The 17,280-nt window shown below is 48.8% G+C and overlaps 1 protein-coding gene across 2 annotated transcripts in view; it reads right to left on the minus strand.

Moving 5' to 3' along the window:
- Positions 1-17,280, minus strand: part of HTT (huntingtin) — a 123,716-nt gene that overhangs the window by 71,717 nt on the left and 34,719 nt on the right. The window contains exons 9-18 of one of the 2 annotated variants that reach the window (XM_002688430.6): positions 13,785-13,989; positions 12,592-12,639; positions 9,384-9,464; positions 7,295-7,656; positions 4,348-4,471; positions 3,531-3,649; positions 1,697-1,808; positions 1,309-1,446; positions 279-437; positions 84-181 (exon numbers count right to left, since the gene is read on the minus strand). In XM_002688430.6, the coding sequence (XP_002688476.2) occupies positions 84-181; positions 279-437; positions 1,309-1,446; positions 1,697-1,808; positions 3,531-3,649; positions 4,348-4,471; positions 7,295-7,656; positions 9,384-9,464; positions 12,592-12,639; positions 13,785-13,989 (1,446 nt within the window). The remainder of the gene's footprint in view (positions 1-83; positions 182-278; positions 438-1,308; positions 1,447-1,696; positions 1,809-3,530; positions 3,650-4,347; positions 4,472-7,294; positions 7,657-9,383; positions 9,465-12,591; positions 12,640-13,784; positions 13,990-17,280) is intronic. The other variant, XM_024993718.2, reaches the window with a different exon arrangement.

Below are 17,280 nucleotides of genomic sequence, written 5' to 3' on the forward strand. Positions count from 1 at the left end.
AATATTAAGCTTAACCTTTCATTGTTAACATTGGTGAAATTTCCACTAATCAAAGAAATGACATCACAAACACTCACGCTCACCCTCACAGCAGCACAAGCCAACTTGCAAGTAACTGATGATTCGTCCTTCAAAGTTTTCTGCAGCAGGGGAATGCAGTCCGCCAGAGAAAATGTATTTCCTGCCCGGAAGAGCAAGCACAGAAGCCTTCGTGTGAACCTGAACTCGAGAACGCCATCCAGGGGCGACGGTGCTGGAAGCTGGAAGCGGGCGCTTACCTGTCCGGGCTCTGACGGCGCCCATCCAGCCCGCCACGTGGAAGCGGCACCGGCCGAGGACAGAGCAGATGAGGGTCCCGCAGAGGATGGCTGTGGCTCCCCGGACCTGCGGGTCCCCGTGGTCGACATAGTTCAAGACGTCGGACACGTACTGCTCCTCTGCGGAGAGAGATGGCCCGGCCACTGTACAGGTCCCTACCGTCAACTTTCTAACTCAGGGCAAAGGCCGAATTCTCCGGAAAGAAAAAGAAGGGCAAGGGAGCGATGCTAATCTAGAAAAGACTTGACTGTAACAACCATCAGTGGTAAAAAACATCCCGGATTTAAAGACCCTATATTCATCACATCCCTGACAGCGCGTCAACACGATAAGAGTTTCTGGGTTACAATTCCAGGTTGTCAGCCAGTAATCAAAATTCCAACATTTTGCTTCAGGAAAATGACTAGAGAGCCTCAAAGCTTTCCACACTTATTATCTAAAATAAATTCAAAAGCATGAGTTTGTCCCTTCACCCAAGGAAAGAGAGGAGAGAGAGAGCAGGCGGGAGGGTAACTTTAGGAGAGCAGTCTTCCACCAGTCACCCACTGGAGGAGACGCCCCAGGACTTGTGCTGTGGAAGACTGGCTGGTGCCGCCCAGCTCATCTCAGCCCCCGTCGGCTCTGAGCGTTAATGGCTCGCTCCCCACTGGCTCTGAGTGTGAATGTCTGGTCTGGCTGGTGTGACCCAAAGCAATTTTGATTACACACAATTTGTGCTTTTGCTAAAATCCAATACATATATTAATCAGCTCTTACATTCCCAGACTTCTATTGCTTTCCTCTGTGTGTTTCAACTAAACACTGCATCTGTAGGGAGTCCAAGAAGCCAAAAACATGACAATTGATGTGTTTTATGCAGAGCTGTAACACAGCTCAAACGCTGCAAACTTACTCAGAAAACTTAGTGTTCCAAAACTAAAATAGTCCGAGTTGGAAACAGTATTCAAAACAATGACTAAACATGAGAAATGAGAAAAAGTGTGAACGTACCAGGGTATTCCACGGTGTCAAGAGGTGCTCTGTAGAGTTTGCTGAAGAAAGACTCAGGATGAAGGGCCACGGCGGCTCCAATGCAGCTGAGGGCCAGCGCCTTCACGCTGACCCGCACGTCCCTGTCCGGAACCAAGGCTGGAACAAGTCCGAGCGGCCACCGTCAGCGTCACAGAAGCAAATCTTTAGCTTCCAAACAAACAGAGCCAGACCCACGAAACCAGCCTCCCCCAGCCTCACTGCCCCTTCCCTGTCAGTGGGTGAAAACCAAAGCTCGGATCCAGCTTCTACTCTGGCTGCTGCAAACAGGCTCAAAGCTGGTGACCAAGGTGACCTCTGAAACCTAAAGTTACTCCCTTTGGCTCTGCACCTGCTCTTTGATACTCACCATTCTTTTCCCCTGTGAGCAGAAATGAAGCGGACAAAAGGCGGACGCAATGGACAAGAGGGGCAGAATCCTCGTCAGTGGATTGGCCGATGTCGCCTTTGACCCGGCAAGGCTGTAAAGAGAAACCAACACTTATCGTCTTACAATCATGGAACCTACAGGCTGATTCCTTAGTTCACCCAACAAAGAATTCCAGAGCAGCAACTGTGCAGGAGCTTGGCATTCAGAGACGTGCTCGACCTCACAGGCCACGGTGGGGCAGGATTAGACCCCTGGGGGGAGTCCTGACAGGGGGCCCGAGGGCTGGGGCGGAATGAGCCCAGCTGGAAGGGAGCACGCCGCACAGGCAGAGGGAAGCGCCCAGGGACACCAAAGCTGTGAGGGGAGGGCCACTGTCCCAGGAGCGGCCAAGGTCCAGACGGTGGAGCATCCACAGAGGGACCAAGTGTGAAGCACTACTTGTTGCCCTTGAGGAATTTAAAATTAACTGGGAGTACAGGACACTCACAGGGAAAAGGCAAGCAATACAGAGACAACCCTGAAACAGCTCAATGGACAGCTGGGCAACAACTGAAAAAATCACACAGCCCGAGTTAAAAATGGGCAAAGGACCTCAAGAGACGGCTCCCCAAAGAAGATACGCGAATGGCTAATTAACTCACGAAAAGATACTTCACGTCTCTAATCATTAGGGGAGATGCAGGTCAGAAACCTCAGTGATACACCACTGCACACCCAGTGTGATGGCCACCCTCAAAAAAAAAAGAAACAAAAACAGAAAGAAGTGTTGGCGAAGACGCAGAGAAACGGAATGCTGGTGCGCCACGGGTGGGAAGGGAAGATGGTGCAGCAGGGACTTCCCTGGGGTTAGGACTCTGTGCTTCCAATGCAGAGGGCGCAGGTTCAATCCCTGGTCAAGGAACTAAGACCCCACATGCCACACGGTGCAGAAAATAAAAACAAAGCGGGGCAGCTGCTGTGGAAAGCAGCACAGGCTTCCTCAAAAAGTGAGAAACACAAGTATCACACAGTCCAGCAAGTCCTCTTCTGGTGTATTACCCACAAGAAATGAAATCAGGGTCTTGAAGAGGTATTTGTACACTCATTGATAACAGCATTATTTACAACAGACAAAAGGGGGGAGTCACCCAACTGTCCATCAACAGATGAAGAGAAAAGCAAAACATAGTAAACACAGGCAATGAAGCAAAATTCAGTCTCGGGGGAGAGGATTCTGACAGCTGCTGTGACGCAGATGACCCTGAGGACACAAAACGACAAATACTATGATTCCACTTATGAGAGGTCCCCAGAGTAGTCAGATCCAAAGAGACAGAAAGCAGGATGATGGGTGAGAGGGGCCAGAAGAAGGGGGAATGGGAGTCAGTGCTGAATGGAGACAGAGCTCAGTCTGGGATGGCTGCACAACACGCAGCATGTGATGCCACTCAACTGTGCCCGGAGAGGGGCTGTGACGGTGAGCTGCACAAGGACCTACCACGGGAGTGAACAAGTAACTCAGTGGAACAAAACCAAGAAACGTTGGCAGGCCACACACGACCATCAGATGGACGGTCCAAGAAATCACGTGCGGTCCACTCGGCACCAACAGGTGTGTCCGGGAAGGGCTCCCAAGAAGGCCGAACGTCGGGCAGTTCTCAAGGACGCATCCACACCTCGAGAGGCAGACAGCGGAGCGGACTCGAGGTCGATATGCGAAGGGGAAAGAGCTGAGCAAAGGTGCAGCCACGGGACAGCCAGGAGCGCGGCAGACAGAGCACGCTTAAACACTCAGCCCGCGGGACACGGCGCGGGCTCAGGCCCGGAGTCTCACCTTGTTCTCTGGATCCCCTGGCTCGGCAGCTTCCTCTCTTGAGACAAATTTATCCACACTGCTGTCAGAGGACTGCCTGCAGTGGCCCATGCTTTTCAACAAATGTGCTTGTTGAAGGGCTTCGAAATCAAAGAAAGAGACTAAGTCAACCGACAAGTTTCCAATTAAAACACAAATACACGTATCGACACAAAGTCAGTATGAAAACACAGGACTTGTCATCAAGAACGTATGATAATCTCTCAGCTGATTTTCCTCATTTGCTATTTACAACTCAGGAAACAGATGCCAGAAGACTTCTTAGAAGCTAAGACATAAGAGGTCAGGGTTGAAAACAAGGCCGCTTAGTAGTACAGTAAGGCCCCTCCAAGCGAGCTTTCAGGTCACAAACTTTCCAAGATGTGAACATGTGTTCACATTCCAATCACGAAAGTCAGTTCATGTGCGGGGTGTACCGCCACACGCGTGCACCCTTTACAAGTGTGCTCGACAGAGTACAGCACTGTACACAGTGGCTGCTGTGGTTCAGTCGCTCAGCTGTGTCTGATTCTCTGCAACCCCATGGACTGCAGCATGCCAGGCTTCCCTGTCCTTCACCATCTCCTGGAGCTTGCTCAAATTCATGTCCATTGAGTCTTAATTTCAAGTCCAGGGAAAAGTATGAAAAGTATTATAAACCTATTACAGTACAGTTCTTATGTGGCCCATCATGTTAGTTGGATACCTGGGCTCGCTTTGCTGGACTTAGGAACAAAATCTCGGAATGGAGCTTAGTTGTGTGTCGGGGACTTATGTACACCTCCTAAAGTCAACGTACCGATGGAAGAGTTTCTGAAAGCCTCCGCGTCTTCGTCAGGAAGAACGGCGGTGGCGTCCTCGTCCTCGTCCTGCGTCTGCCCCACCTGCATCCCTGGATACTGGCTGTCGGTGCCATCTAAGACCTGGACGTGCAGGAGGGGCTGTGAGGTTCTGAAGCGCCACCGCCCAGGGGCAAGCCCTCCAAGGCGGAAAGGCAAAGGCAAAGCCCGTAAGCAGCACGGACCACGCCTCACACACCGACAGGAAGGGCGTCTCCTCAAAGGCACAGGGCGCAGGCGTGAACAGTGCCGAGAGCTTACTGACTGCACGTTACCATGTTATGGAAAGCTTCTGTGGTTCTAAAAATGCCAAAGACATCCCAATCTGGACGTTTCTCTTTTTTGATTACAAAAGACAAAAATCCAAGCAAAAACCTCTGTGTTCACAAGCAAATTTTACAGCAAGTGAAAAATGAGGAAAAGTCTTTTAAACAAAAGTCTAACAACAGGTTACCCCCTGCACTGCTAGGACTGACCCAACTAAGTGTGGGGTACAGTATTTCACATATCTAGCCACACACACGGGTGGTGATTTCAGACTGCCAAATCTCTGTCCACTTGAAATCCCCTGTAATTTACCTGAAAAACTGAGTGAGAGACCCTCTGTATGTTAGTAATTATTTCTGAAATAAATTCTGTATCATTATAAAGTTAAAAAAACAAAACTGAGCTATTAATACATGAGCAAAAACAAGAGAGAAACAAACTTCCTCCACTCTCCAGATGACTTAAGAAAGCAAACACCCCACACAGGCTAAGATGAGAAGTTCTACCGTAATAAACAACGTTTTCTGAAAACCCCAGCGCACCCCCGGCTGGCGTGAAAGCACCCCCACGTATTATGTCCCTTATCCCCACAAGCCTCACAGCGCTAAGCACCATCTCCAGCTTCATTCTGTGGGTAAGGAAACAGGGGCAGCAAGGGCCACAGCTGTGGAGGCTGCCCAGGTCCTGAGCAGCTGAGCCAGAGCTCTCACGGGGCTGGGCTCCCCACAGGCCACGCCCCGAACCACCACACTGGACAGTCTCGTCAGGGAACCCCGGCCCCTACAGTTGGCTCCTTTTTCTCTGTGGCACTTACTGCCACCTGACCGTGTGTTTATTTACCTGCTGATGACTGGCTTATGATCTGCCCTACCCAGACACACACACTCTAGTACGGAGGAAGGGAAACCTGGCCCATCACCAGTTTTTGTAAATAAAGTTTTATTGGAACACAGCCACGCTCATTCCTTCACATACTGTCTGTGGCTGCTCTGGCGCTTCAACAGCAGAGATGAGTGTGCAACACCAGCCCGACGGCTCACAGAGCCAAGGAGGTTCTCTCTGGCCCTCGACGGAAAGAGTCTGAGGGCTCGCGCTCTGAAACGTGAGCTCCGTGAGAGCAGTTCTGTGCGCTGCACCCCCTGCTTCACCCCCTGTGTGTAGAGCAATCCCTGGAACATAACAAGTGCTCAGCTCGTGTGTTCAGCAAACAACTCGAACTGAATAAAAGACACAGGAGCACCTCATAAAGCAGAAAGGACTCTGCAGGGGTGAGACATGCCAAGGGGAGACGTTTAGCTCCCTGCAGGCCAGAGCCCGGCCCCACAGCACACGGCTGCTGCAGGAGCTCCAGACGGGACGCTCGCACGACTTCCTGTGGCCATTCTGTCCAATGGCTAGAGAACCCGTCCAGAAAGCATCACCTATAAGACGGCAAGACGGGCTTCCCTGGTGGCTCGGGGGTAAAGACTCCACCTGCCACTGCCAGAGACATGGGTTCCATTCCCGATCGGGGAAGATCTTACATGCTGAGGAACGTGAATCCTGAGAGTCACAACTACCGAGCCTGAGCTCCGAAACAAGAGAGCAGTCTCTGCTCGCCACGACTAGAGAAAAGCCTGTGCAGCAACGAAGGCCCAGCACAGCCAATAAATAAATAAAAATTAAGAAGAAAAAAAAAGGCAAGATGTAAGTTGGTACAATAAACCGACGACAGAAACTTCCTCCGCTCACTTAACGCACTACTGGGCACAGCACTTTCCTAGCCTCCCCTTCTCCCTGCCTACTGGTCAGTACTCATCACCCTTTCCTGACTTCAAATCATTTCCCACATCCCAGTTATGGGAATCATTTCCCACAATCCAGTTACCCTATCTTCTGCCAGGTCTTCTGGGTCTTCTAGCTAAAAACCCCAGTGGTGAGCCCACTCCTCCAACTGAGCCAGTGGAAACCCACTGGGCCGTCAGAAACTACGTTCACGTGGCAAGTGGACAGCTGCCAGTGCTTCGTCCTGTGTTTCTCAAAGCTTCTGCATTTACTCCAGTTTAAGAAAAAAATCTTAATAAACAGAACACATTCAGTAGTAGTGAAACAATTGCCAGTAGAAATTGTTTAAATAAAATTGGGCTGTAAAGCTCAGTTTATGCCTGTACCAAACTTCAGACCACTCCGGAGGGCTTCGTGTCCACTAACTCAGAGACGAGAGGTGCTTAGAGACACGTTCTATAAGATGGACTATGTAGTCAAGGTTCTTGAAGAGTCAGAAAGTGTTAAAACAACGCACAGTATTACTGTTATTAATCATATTGCATTAAGACTGCAGATCTGTTAATAACAGGTTCATTAAGGATCTTCACAATAATGACTTACCCTGTGCCCAAAAAGGTAAACATTTCAAACGCACTTAATCGCACTCATCAAGTGGCCTAACTTCTGACTCCATGTCCAGCACAAAGGGCACCTGGCCGACCCTTCAGGGAAGGCCTTCGATGGGCTGCGCTGCCGACTCAGGATCCGAGCTGGAGACCTCTACACGCTATTCACAGGCCAGATGGATGGAATAAACCAGCCAGGAGGATCCTGGTCTGGGGCCCCAGGGAAGGCCCCTCTGCAGAAACTAGGTCTCCCCCTCTGACCACTTACAATTTCAGAACTGTCGGAAGGGGTCACGGCTGAATCGGGCCCCTCGGTGGTGGTCTGGGAGCTGTCGCTGATGGGCGAGGAGGCCTGGGTCCCGTCGTTCAGGTCCATGGCGGGGTCAGAAGGGACGGCGCTCATCTGGCTGGAGCTGTGGCTCAGGATGTCCTCCTCGTCCCCATCGGTGGCGGCGCTTGTCAAGTCACAGGCGGCCAGATCCACCGCGTCCGTCTGAAGCGTGTGCTGCGACCGGGGCTGCTCGGTGATGATGTCGTGACCCACAGAGTCGGCCGCTGAGCTGGCAGAGCCAGGCGTGGAGATCCCGGAAGAGGCAGCCAGCTCGCCTCCAACCTCACCCTTGACTGAGGCTGCAGACAAAGGAACATTCACTCTTCAAAGGGTCAGCAAGAGCAGACAACAGGGAACCGAATATTTGCAGAATACCCCCAAATTCACTGTCAGCACCTGTTTTAACTGCAAAACTTCCTTAAATACAGTGAAAATATGAACTAGTCAATTTCAAAAGCAAGACAAACAGTGCATCCTTCAAACATTTTGACTGGATTACTTTTCTTTTCCTCTATCACTATATTGATAAAATAAGGACCACAAGTAGCTACTTTTAAATGCTATAAATATTCCCGAGTGGCATTTCACCGCCAACTCTCAAGTTTGACAAGCAACATTTGTCAAACCACCTCCAGCTCTCAAGCTGCTGCTCCGTCCTGAGTACAGAGCAGCATGGAGACTCTGGTGATTCCCTGGCAGCCAGGTTGGGGTACAGGCGGGGTGCTCACAAGAGCTTGGAGCTTGGAGTAAGCGGCGCTCCGGAAGGTGGGCTTTCCATCTTCCCAGATCCCGTTCAAGACTCCTCAGCCAGTCCCACTCCCCTGGAGCATTAAGTTCACATTTCCCTAGTCTTTAACTCCCATTTAAAAAACATCACCCTACATAAGAACCCACACCAAGCTGTGAGCTATGTCACTCCTGGAGGCCAGGGGGTCAGTGAGCACTTGGGCACATGGATAGCTGTAATTTTTGTTTAATGTTTTAAGTTTATTTTTGTAATTTAAAAAGTCTACCCATTCCAGTATTCTTGGGCTTCCCTGGTGGCTCAGATGGTAAAGAATCAGCCTACAATGTGGAAGACCTGGGTTTAATCCCTGGGTTGGAAAGATTTCCCGGGAGGAGGCCATGGCAACCCACTCCAGTATTCTTGTCTAGAGAATCCCCATGGACAGAGGAGCCTGGCCTGGCAGGCTCCTCTGTCCATGGGGTTCTATTTTGTAAAATAAACCAGTAAATAAATAATCACCACTGAAAAGTATTCAGACTTTCTTTCCCTGTATTTCAGCCTTATTTTCAGTTATCTAAAAATATTCATTTGGCTAGGGTTATACAGACCAAACCCCTCTCAAATGGTTTTCATCTTTTCCATCTGTTACTGCGGTCTGTCACACTGACTGATTTGTGGACAGGGAAAAACCCCTGCCCCCAGGATACCCCTACTTGACTGCTTCCATGTTCACCAGCAACACTGGCCTGTAGTTCTGTTGTTACTGTAGCTTTGTCTGGTTTCAGTTTCAGGGGGATGGTGGCTTCACAGAATGAGTTTGGAAGTGTTCCTTCCTCTGCAGTTTTTGGGAACACTTTGAAAAGGGCGGGTGTCGACCCTTGTCTGACGTTTGGGAGAACTCGCCTGTGAAGCCCCTGATCGTGGACTCTGGCTGAGAGCGTCACTGCCACCTGCCACCTGCCGGCACTGGCTCAGATCCTCGGACCATCCTTAATCCCGTTTTCTTCCTCACACCCATGCAGTTCATGAGACACGTTACCCACCATGCCCTTCTCAACAAGACTTACACCCAGGGAGCATAAACCTAATTTTAAAACAGCTTGAAAACAGCATGTATTTGACATAGGAAAATATCCTATATAGGAAAACAGCAAATATTTGATCCAAGAAAACACACAGGTCGTGCTTCAAAGTGAACACTATGAAAGGCGCCTCAAGCGGGCTTCACGGCCGCCTCCAAGGAGCACGGCCCACTGCGGGGCAGAGCTCAGCGGAGAGGAGCAAGGGGCACACCGCTACCTGAGAAGGCGGGGCTGCTGCCCTCCGACCTGGGCTCCGAGTCGTCTTCCAAGGGCGCTGCTTCTCCAAAGAGCACTTTCCCTAGGGAAGGACACAGCAAGTCAGCGCTTGCTGAAGGAAGCACTCTGAAGAGCAGACAGCAGTGCGCTCCAAGAGGAAACGCGCTGGCACACTTAACCCTGCCATCAGCCTCTCATCACATCCACGCTTCCTGACTTCTCCACAGTGCTAATACGAAGTGCACACACATCCTGTTTAGAGTATTATTAAAATCAATGAACCTGTATGAAAAACAGTTAAAAGCAATGATTCTTAATCTGTACCACAAAGTATTTTAATTATTAATATTAACTGACTTAAGACTACTGTCAGTGTTAAATAATTTATGTTACTATTTAACCTTTGGAGAAGGCAATGGCACCCCACTCCAGTACTCTTGCCTGGAAAATCCCATGGACGGAGGAGCCTGGTAGGCTGCAGTCCATGGGGTCGAGAAGAGTCGGATATGACTGAGCGACTTCACTTTCCCTCTTCACTTACATGCATTGGAGAAGGAAATGGCAACCCACTCCAGTGTTCTTGCCTGGAGAATCCCAGGGACAGGGGAGCCTGGTGGGCTGCCGTCTGTGGGGTCTCACAGAGTCGGACACGACTGAAGCGACTTAGCAGCAGCAGCAGCAACACCATTTAACCTTAAAAATGTCAAGTTATAGCCAGAACCCATTCTATTAGCCGCCAGGATATTCACGTCATATCTCCAACAAAAAGTCACTTTTATTATCTTTTAACCTGAAGGATTTCTATTGTTGATAACCAGTACTCAAGTACTATATGATCTGGGAGGATGGAATAGTATTTCATCTTTAGCTAAATTCTAAAAATACATTTTACAGTCAATGGTTTCCAAATTATAATACGGAAAAAAGAAAACAACAGTCTTAACATGATTTAAGTGGGATCATTAAATCCTTATGGTTACTTTACATATAAATGTCATTAAATGACACTATCAAAATAATTACTGGCAAGTTCCAATTTCTAACTTCACTCCTCTTCAAAGATTAAGTCACAGGTGTGATACTTCCATAAATCTACACTGATGTGACTTTAAAGCCCTCCTCCCATCCAGGAAAAAGCAAAGGAAACTCAAGATCTAGATGAAACTAACACAGCAACCTGGCTTACCTATAAATAACATAGCCCTTTATTACAGAACAAGTGATTTACCTTGAGAAAGCAGATAACACTGCAACCTGTGAATTCAGAGTTAACGAAAGCAGCCTCCGTCCTTGCAAACAGCAGTCTGCAAATCTGTTCCAAGGAGTTCTCCCCACAAGGGGGCAAGGCCAGGCCACGCCCCCCACCCTCACCCTGATCTGACACCCAACAGCTCTGTCTCTCTCTCTCATATATTGGCGTATTTCACCTGAAAAGAAAGATCCTGCAGCTACGACAGCAAAGTATGACAACTGCAGCTCTACAGGACAACAGCAAAACACTCAAAAATAAAAAAGAGCCTGAGCACAGATTCCACATTCCAGCCCTCAGAAAACATTGCAACCTGAATCTGTCATCGCCTTGTCATCAGAAAGAGAACAAGAAACAAGGCAAGTGCTAGGGAAATCTGGTCACACGCCTTAAGTCTCCTCCTAGTCCAAGGAGAGAAACATGAGCTTTTGACAGAAGCCTTTCAGGTTTCAAGAAATCTCAGGGTTTTCCCCAAAATCTCAAACTTGAAAGGATCCCACATCATGATGATCCGTGCACGCATGTGTGCAAAACCGCTTCAATCGTGTCTGACTCCATGCAACTCCATGGACCACAGCACACCAGGCTCCTCTGTTCATGGGGATTCTCCAGGCAAGAATACTGGAGTGGAGTGCCATTTCCTTCTCCATATGATGACGCAAATATTGTTAATTCCAAGTATTCTAGGAAACATTTACCTAATCCAGCCAGGATTAGAATATTATTCCTAGTAAGATCCCACTCAACACTACAAATAATATTAGGCATCAGGCTGCCTCAATTAAACACTCAAGACATGAAACAGACTAGCATGTTACATGTAAAAAATTAGCTTTTTATGTCAATTTAAAAAAAAGGAGTCTTTTAGAATTTCAAAATAGAAAACAGCAATAGTTTTCTATGGAAATCTAGAGCAGAGGAAGAAAATGATTGGTGCTGTAAGAAATGATGTGTACCAAAACTTTCAGACCATATCAGAAGAACTTTGATTAAATAAAAATAATTATATCAGAAAACTTGGGTAAGTACAAAGGTAAATATGGCTGAAAAATGACAACCAGGCCCAAATAATTAACCAAACATTATCCCTGACTAATACCAAACAAGTTTCTTTGGGATGATGAGCTGCCTTTGCAAACAGAACACCCCCAGGAGCAGGAGTTGGCAACCAAATAAAGCTGTGCTGGAAGGCAGCTGTGCCCGTCAGCTTTGCATCATCTGTGCCTACCTTCCTGCCACAAGACACAGCTGCTGCTGCTGCTGCTGCTGCTGCTGAGTCGCTTCAGCCGTGTCCGACTCTGTGCGACCCCACAGACGGCAGCCCACCAGGCCCTGCTGTCCCTGGGATTCTCCAGGCAAGAACACTGGAGTGGGTTGCCATTTCCTCCTCCAAAGCATGAAAGTGAAAAGTGAAAGTGAAGTCACTCAGTCGTGTCCAACTCTTAGCGACCCCATGGACTGCAGCCCACCAGGCTCCTCCATCCATGGGGTTTTCCAGGCAAGAGTACTGGAGTGGGGTGCCATTGCCTTCTCCGCAGGACAGAGCTGAAGCCCTGCAAAAAGAGGACTCTAAGGGCTACACCTGGCCCTTCACAGAAAACGTTTGCTGACACCTCACCTAAAGCGTGAGAAATTTATGACAGGGAATTTCCCTGGAGGTCCCGTGCTGAGCACTCAGTACTCTCACTGCCAGGCTTGGGATCAACCCCTGGTCCCAGAAGTCACACGGTGTGCCCTCCACCCCCCCAAAAAAGAGAGAGAAATTTACGATAAACCAATTCTGATCCACAAGTAACTTTCTGAAGCCACCCAACAGGACTATTCGGGCCTGGTTATCAGATTTCAGCTGCATTTATACACACAATCACCATGCTGAGAAGAGGCACAGGCATAGCCAACTGCATCAGAGAAATACTGAAAAAGCAGGAAGATTCAAAACAATCATTTCTGAAATAATCACCTTTTTGTTTTCTTGAAAGGACAGGGCTGCATGAAGAACCCCCTCCAGCTGTAAGTCACAGAAAATGACAGGTGAGAATACAGTACAAGCGGCTGAGATCCAGAAACAATCAGAAAATCTTCAAGCTGGATTCAACTTTAGAAAATACATGAACGTTATTTCTACAGGTGGTGCTTAACCACCATCCTGTAACATAAAAACTGCATAACTTTAATTTCAATAACTTGAAAATTACATTAGCACTCAAAAATACAATTCTAAAGATGTGACCTAAAACGTCAAAAGAGCTCAAAGTGCATTTAGAAAGCCAAACTAAAAACATTAGAAAACCCAGATTACTTGGTCAACCAATAATCAAATAGACATTTTCATTAGACACAGTCATTAGAAATTAGATCACTGGACAGCAATCATTTTTGTCAGGCATGCACCCACAGGGAAAGGACAGCTCAGGACAAAGCCCAGTGGACATGCACAGCGACAGATTCTCCGTGGGGCTCAGGCAGACGCTGTGACCACACGAGGCCGCGGGCAGACATCGCAGCCCTCCCTGGTCAGTACTGATGGTGAAGGCCACCTCGCCCGCGCTGCACTGAGCAGACCCCACGCGCCAGGCCTGGTGCGGCCGGTCCGCAGAGGCCCAGAAGCCTCCACTGCTCCAGACCCGGTCCAGAGGCTGCCACTCAGGGACCCCTGACTTCTAGCTCCCCGGGGACCAGTCCAAGTCAAGCAGGGGGATCTGCAGCAGCAGCATATGGTGGGGTCAGGGCCACGTAGTGCCCAAAAGCACAGGGAAAAAGAGCAAAGCGGGGAGAAGGGGCCGGAGGAGGAGGAGGGACAGAGGGCTGCCTAGAACCAGGCGGGACCACAGAGCAGAGCCCAGAGGGCAGCAAAGGCCTCGAGGGCCTCAGGAAGACCCCAGGATCTGTCACGGGCAAACAGCGCCAGTGCCGTCACTCTCCGACAGGTGAACTGCCACGTGGAGGCAGCCGAGTCCAGGTCAGGAGGCCAGGCATCCGTGCTGGCCTCACCTCACCCGCCTGCACCCCCCAGTCCCTGTGTGCAGGAGGAAGGACGACACCTGTGTCGTAGGCAACTCAGCCGCCCGTGGCTCACCAACACCGGCACGAGTTTCAGGAGGGGTGCAGAGTCACGGCAGAGTGGACTCCAGAGTGGCCGTCCAAACGCCCTACCTATCAGCTCCACGATGCTCCCGCTCCGACTGCGGCCCCCGGGCTCATCCTTGGAGGCCGCGAGCTGCCGGACGCCGCCCGCCGTGGTCAGCGCGCGCAGGAGCTCGGGCGGCGGGGTTCGGAGGAGCTGCTGCAGCAGCTCCAGGGCCCCAGTCACGACGTTGTGGTCCTGGTGCTGGGTGTAGTGCAAGGTCAACTCGTACACCTAGAAACAGGAGCACCGCGTTACTGCCAGCCATGGCCCTGACAATGTCCCAGCCTCCAGGCTTTTTGCTTTTGTCTTCTGTTGTGAAAATGTGTGCCTTCTCCCCCTCAACACTTCTCTATCTCTTCTACCAGTGTAATGATTCACTTCCATGGTTTTCTAAAGTCCCGGGACTTTTTTCACGGTTATATTAATTCCTTAGAAATAAGCAGAGCACTTCCACAAGAGGAGAAGCATGGTAATGGAGAGCTCCATCTCCCTACACTGGGACCAGGAAAGGAGAATCAAGTCCCAAACACACCGTGCACACAGCTCCTCAGACACACAAACCAAGCAAACAGCACTGGCCACAGTGCACTGAGAAAGGGTTTCCAAAGCTTTTAAAGGCATCACACCACATGTGACACTGTGCCACAGTACATGAGCGTAATGGGCTTATCCCTTTCTTCTTCATTAGAGGTGCCAGATAATACACAGAGTGCCCAGTTAAATGCAAATTTCAGATAAATAATTTCAAAGTGTAACACTGAGCTGTGCGATTTCCAGCCTACTTACACAACAAGGTTACTGGTGATTTACTTGAAATTTAAGTAACTGGTGCCCTCTATTTTTATTTGCTAAGTTGGGCAGCCCTACCTGTGATATCATAGAATACGTATTTTTTTATAACGACAGTATAGCAGTGTATAAGGTAAGTCTTTGACTCATTTGATGTCTCTGCTTCTTCTGATGGGCACCTCCCAGCTCTAGGTCACAGGTCTGTGACCCCCAGTCTGCGGGCAAACCTGGCCACCAGCTATTCTGCACACAGTTTTCCTGGAACACAGCCGAGCATATACTGTCTGTGGTTGCTCTCCTGCTACGAGCTGGGAGTTGGCCCGTGACCCCTAATCAGCTCACAAGCTTAAGCTGTGATTACTGACCTGTCTGCTCTGAGCAAAGACTCTCCTGACTTCTTAGTCCATGGATGGAGGAAACTCATACCCTATGCTCCCTGACCTCATCTGCCTCCTCCCAAATTTTGAAGCATAGTCAGTGCTCTCGTGTTATTAAGGGCTGCATTTATACACTAAGATATAACTTCTTAAATCACGTGTGCTTTGCCTAGATGTTGAGTCTAAATACTGAATTAAAAAACCAGTATGTACCTCAAAATGCGCACATTAACCTCATTCATGAAGAATTGATGCTTGTGAACTGTGGTGTTGGAGAAGACTCTTGAGAGTCCCTCAGACACTGGAGAGATCAAACCAGTCCATCCTCAAGGAAATCAGCCTGAATATTCATTGGAAGGACTGATCCTGAAGCTGAAGCTCTAATACTTTGGCCACCTGATGCAAAGAGCTGACTCATTAGAAAAGACCCTGATGCTGAGAAAGACTGAAGGCAGGAGGAGAAGGGGATGACAGAGGACGAGAGGGTTGGATGGTATCACCGATTCAATGGACATGAGTGAGCAAACTCCAGGAGACGGTGAAGGACAGGGAAGCCTGGCGTGCTGGAGTCCATGGGGTCGCAAAGAGTCAGACACGACTGAGCGACTGAGCATCATTCACTGCAAAGCCTATTAATGTGACCGGGCCCAAGAAGAGAGAACTGTTTCACTATCACTAGTCCTGTGTCACTTGAAAGAGAATGTCCCAAGGATAACAATTCAGTGAATTCTCTATTATTATAGTCTCATACTTGCTTAAAATCAGTCAACAATTTGCTCCAAAACTGCTAACAGTTTTCTCTGCTGTACCTTCCTGGTTTTCCTCCTCACACACACACACACACACACACACATGCACCTTCCCTTGTTCCAGCTCTTAGTCATGACAATGGCCGCAGGGAGCTCCTGGGACCTCCCGTCTCTATGAAGAATCTGAACAGCCCACTGCACACGGTCATCTCAGAACTGCTTCCACCACATTCGTGGTTAGCTGTGTTTCCCAGGTTTCAGGGCTTTGGGATTTTTGCATCTGTTTCTCATTTTGCTAGAATGCATCTTCAAATAATTTTTTTTTTAAAGCATACACAAAAAGAAAAAAAGTGTACATTAAAAGCAAAATGAATTCTTGCATATCTAGAAATATCTGTGTTTTGCCCAGACTTGCTTACCAATTTAGCCAGGCCCAGGATTACTTCAAATTCTATTTAAATATACCTAGCCACACTACATTAGTTGAGTTGAAGTTCTTAATCAAATTAATTTAATTCAAAATGGCCATAAGTCAAAAGAATACAGATTAGATATGTTTGAGAGAGAATCTCACCTAGCTTGCTAACGTGACAAGGTGCCATAGCGTTTAATCACGTTGAAGAAATGTAACTATTAAGGAAGTCGGAAATCAATGAAACAGCGCCTCCCCAGCCCTTCCCTTAGCCTCCCAGGACTGCTGTTCTCCTAGTTCAGCACAGCTTTCCGCACACCTCTCATGGCATCTTCCCCCAGCACCCCAGCTGACCTGGGAGAGCCTGGACGCCTCTGCTCGCCAGCTCGCCCTTGCCCACACACTCAGTCTCTCACTCCGTGGCCCTGGCGAAGGCCACAGTCCGCAAAGCTCTCTCCTCCCAACTTTCTGTCTCTGGTCAAAGCCTACTCTCCCCAAAGCATCATCAGCTATTAACGGCCTGTCCACAGCCCCCGCACCACACACGCTACAGAACACCAGCCCTCCCACCGTGCTATTTAGTGAAAGCCTGCCTGCCTCCCCCACGAGGCCAATGGTCTCCAAACATTTGACTAAGAAGCCTCTTTAAAAAAAAAAAATCAGAAAAAAATTCTGAGTATGCAGCCCCAATAATATTTGTTTTAAAATACTGTCCAGGTAGTACTGAACTCAGATATTACGCATGTTATAAAACATGCACTGACTCTGACAAGCGTCTCACTCCAGTTACTGGTTTACAGGAAATACAGACAGCAAAGAGAACTGTTAACTCACACAGTGGAGAGTCAAGGAATAAAAACAAGATTGCCAGGAGTTCCACAGGACTGATGATCCGATTCTTCAAAAACTGAACTCTAAGAGAAATTAGACACAGAAGGGGACCAAGAGATCAAAGAGACGGACATCCTTCACAGCCAGTCTCATCTGGATGCTGGTTCCAAAGAGCGGAAGAACAAAGTGACAGGGATGCGTAGGTATCTGATGCTAAGCAAATGTTCTTTTCTTCAGGTGTGACAAAGGCATTGCCCTTAAAATTAGAAACACAGAGTCCTCACCTACAGGGCCCCACGTGAGACACCTGCGGATGAAGTGACACCGAGGCTGGGATTCATCCCCAAGGGGCTTATGGAATCAT

This window comes from Bos taurus, chromosome 6, assembly GCF_002263795.3.
Source record: "Bos taurus isolate L1 Dominette 01449 registration number 42190680 breed Hereford chromosome 6, ARS-UCD2.0, whole genome shotgun sequence".
NCBI lineage: Eukaryota > Metazoa > Chordata > Mammalia > Artiodactyla > Bovidae > Bos > Bos taurus.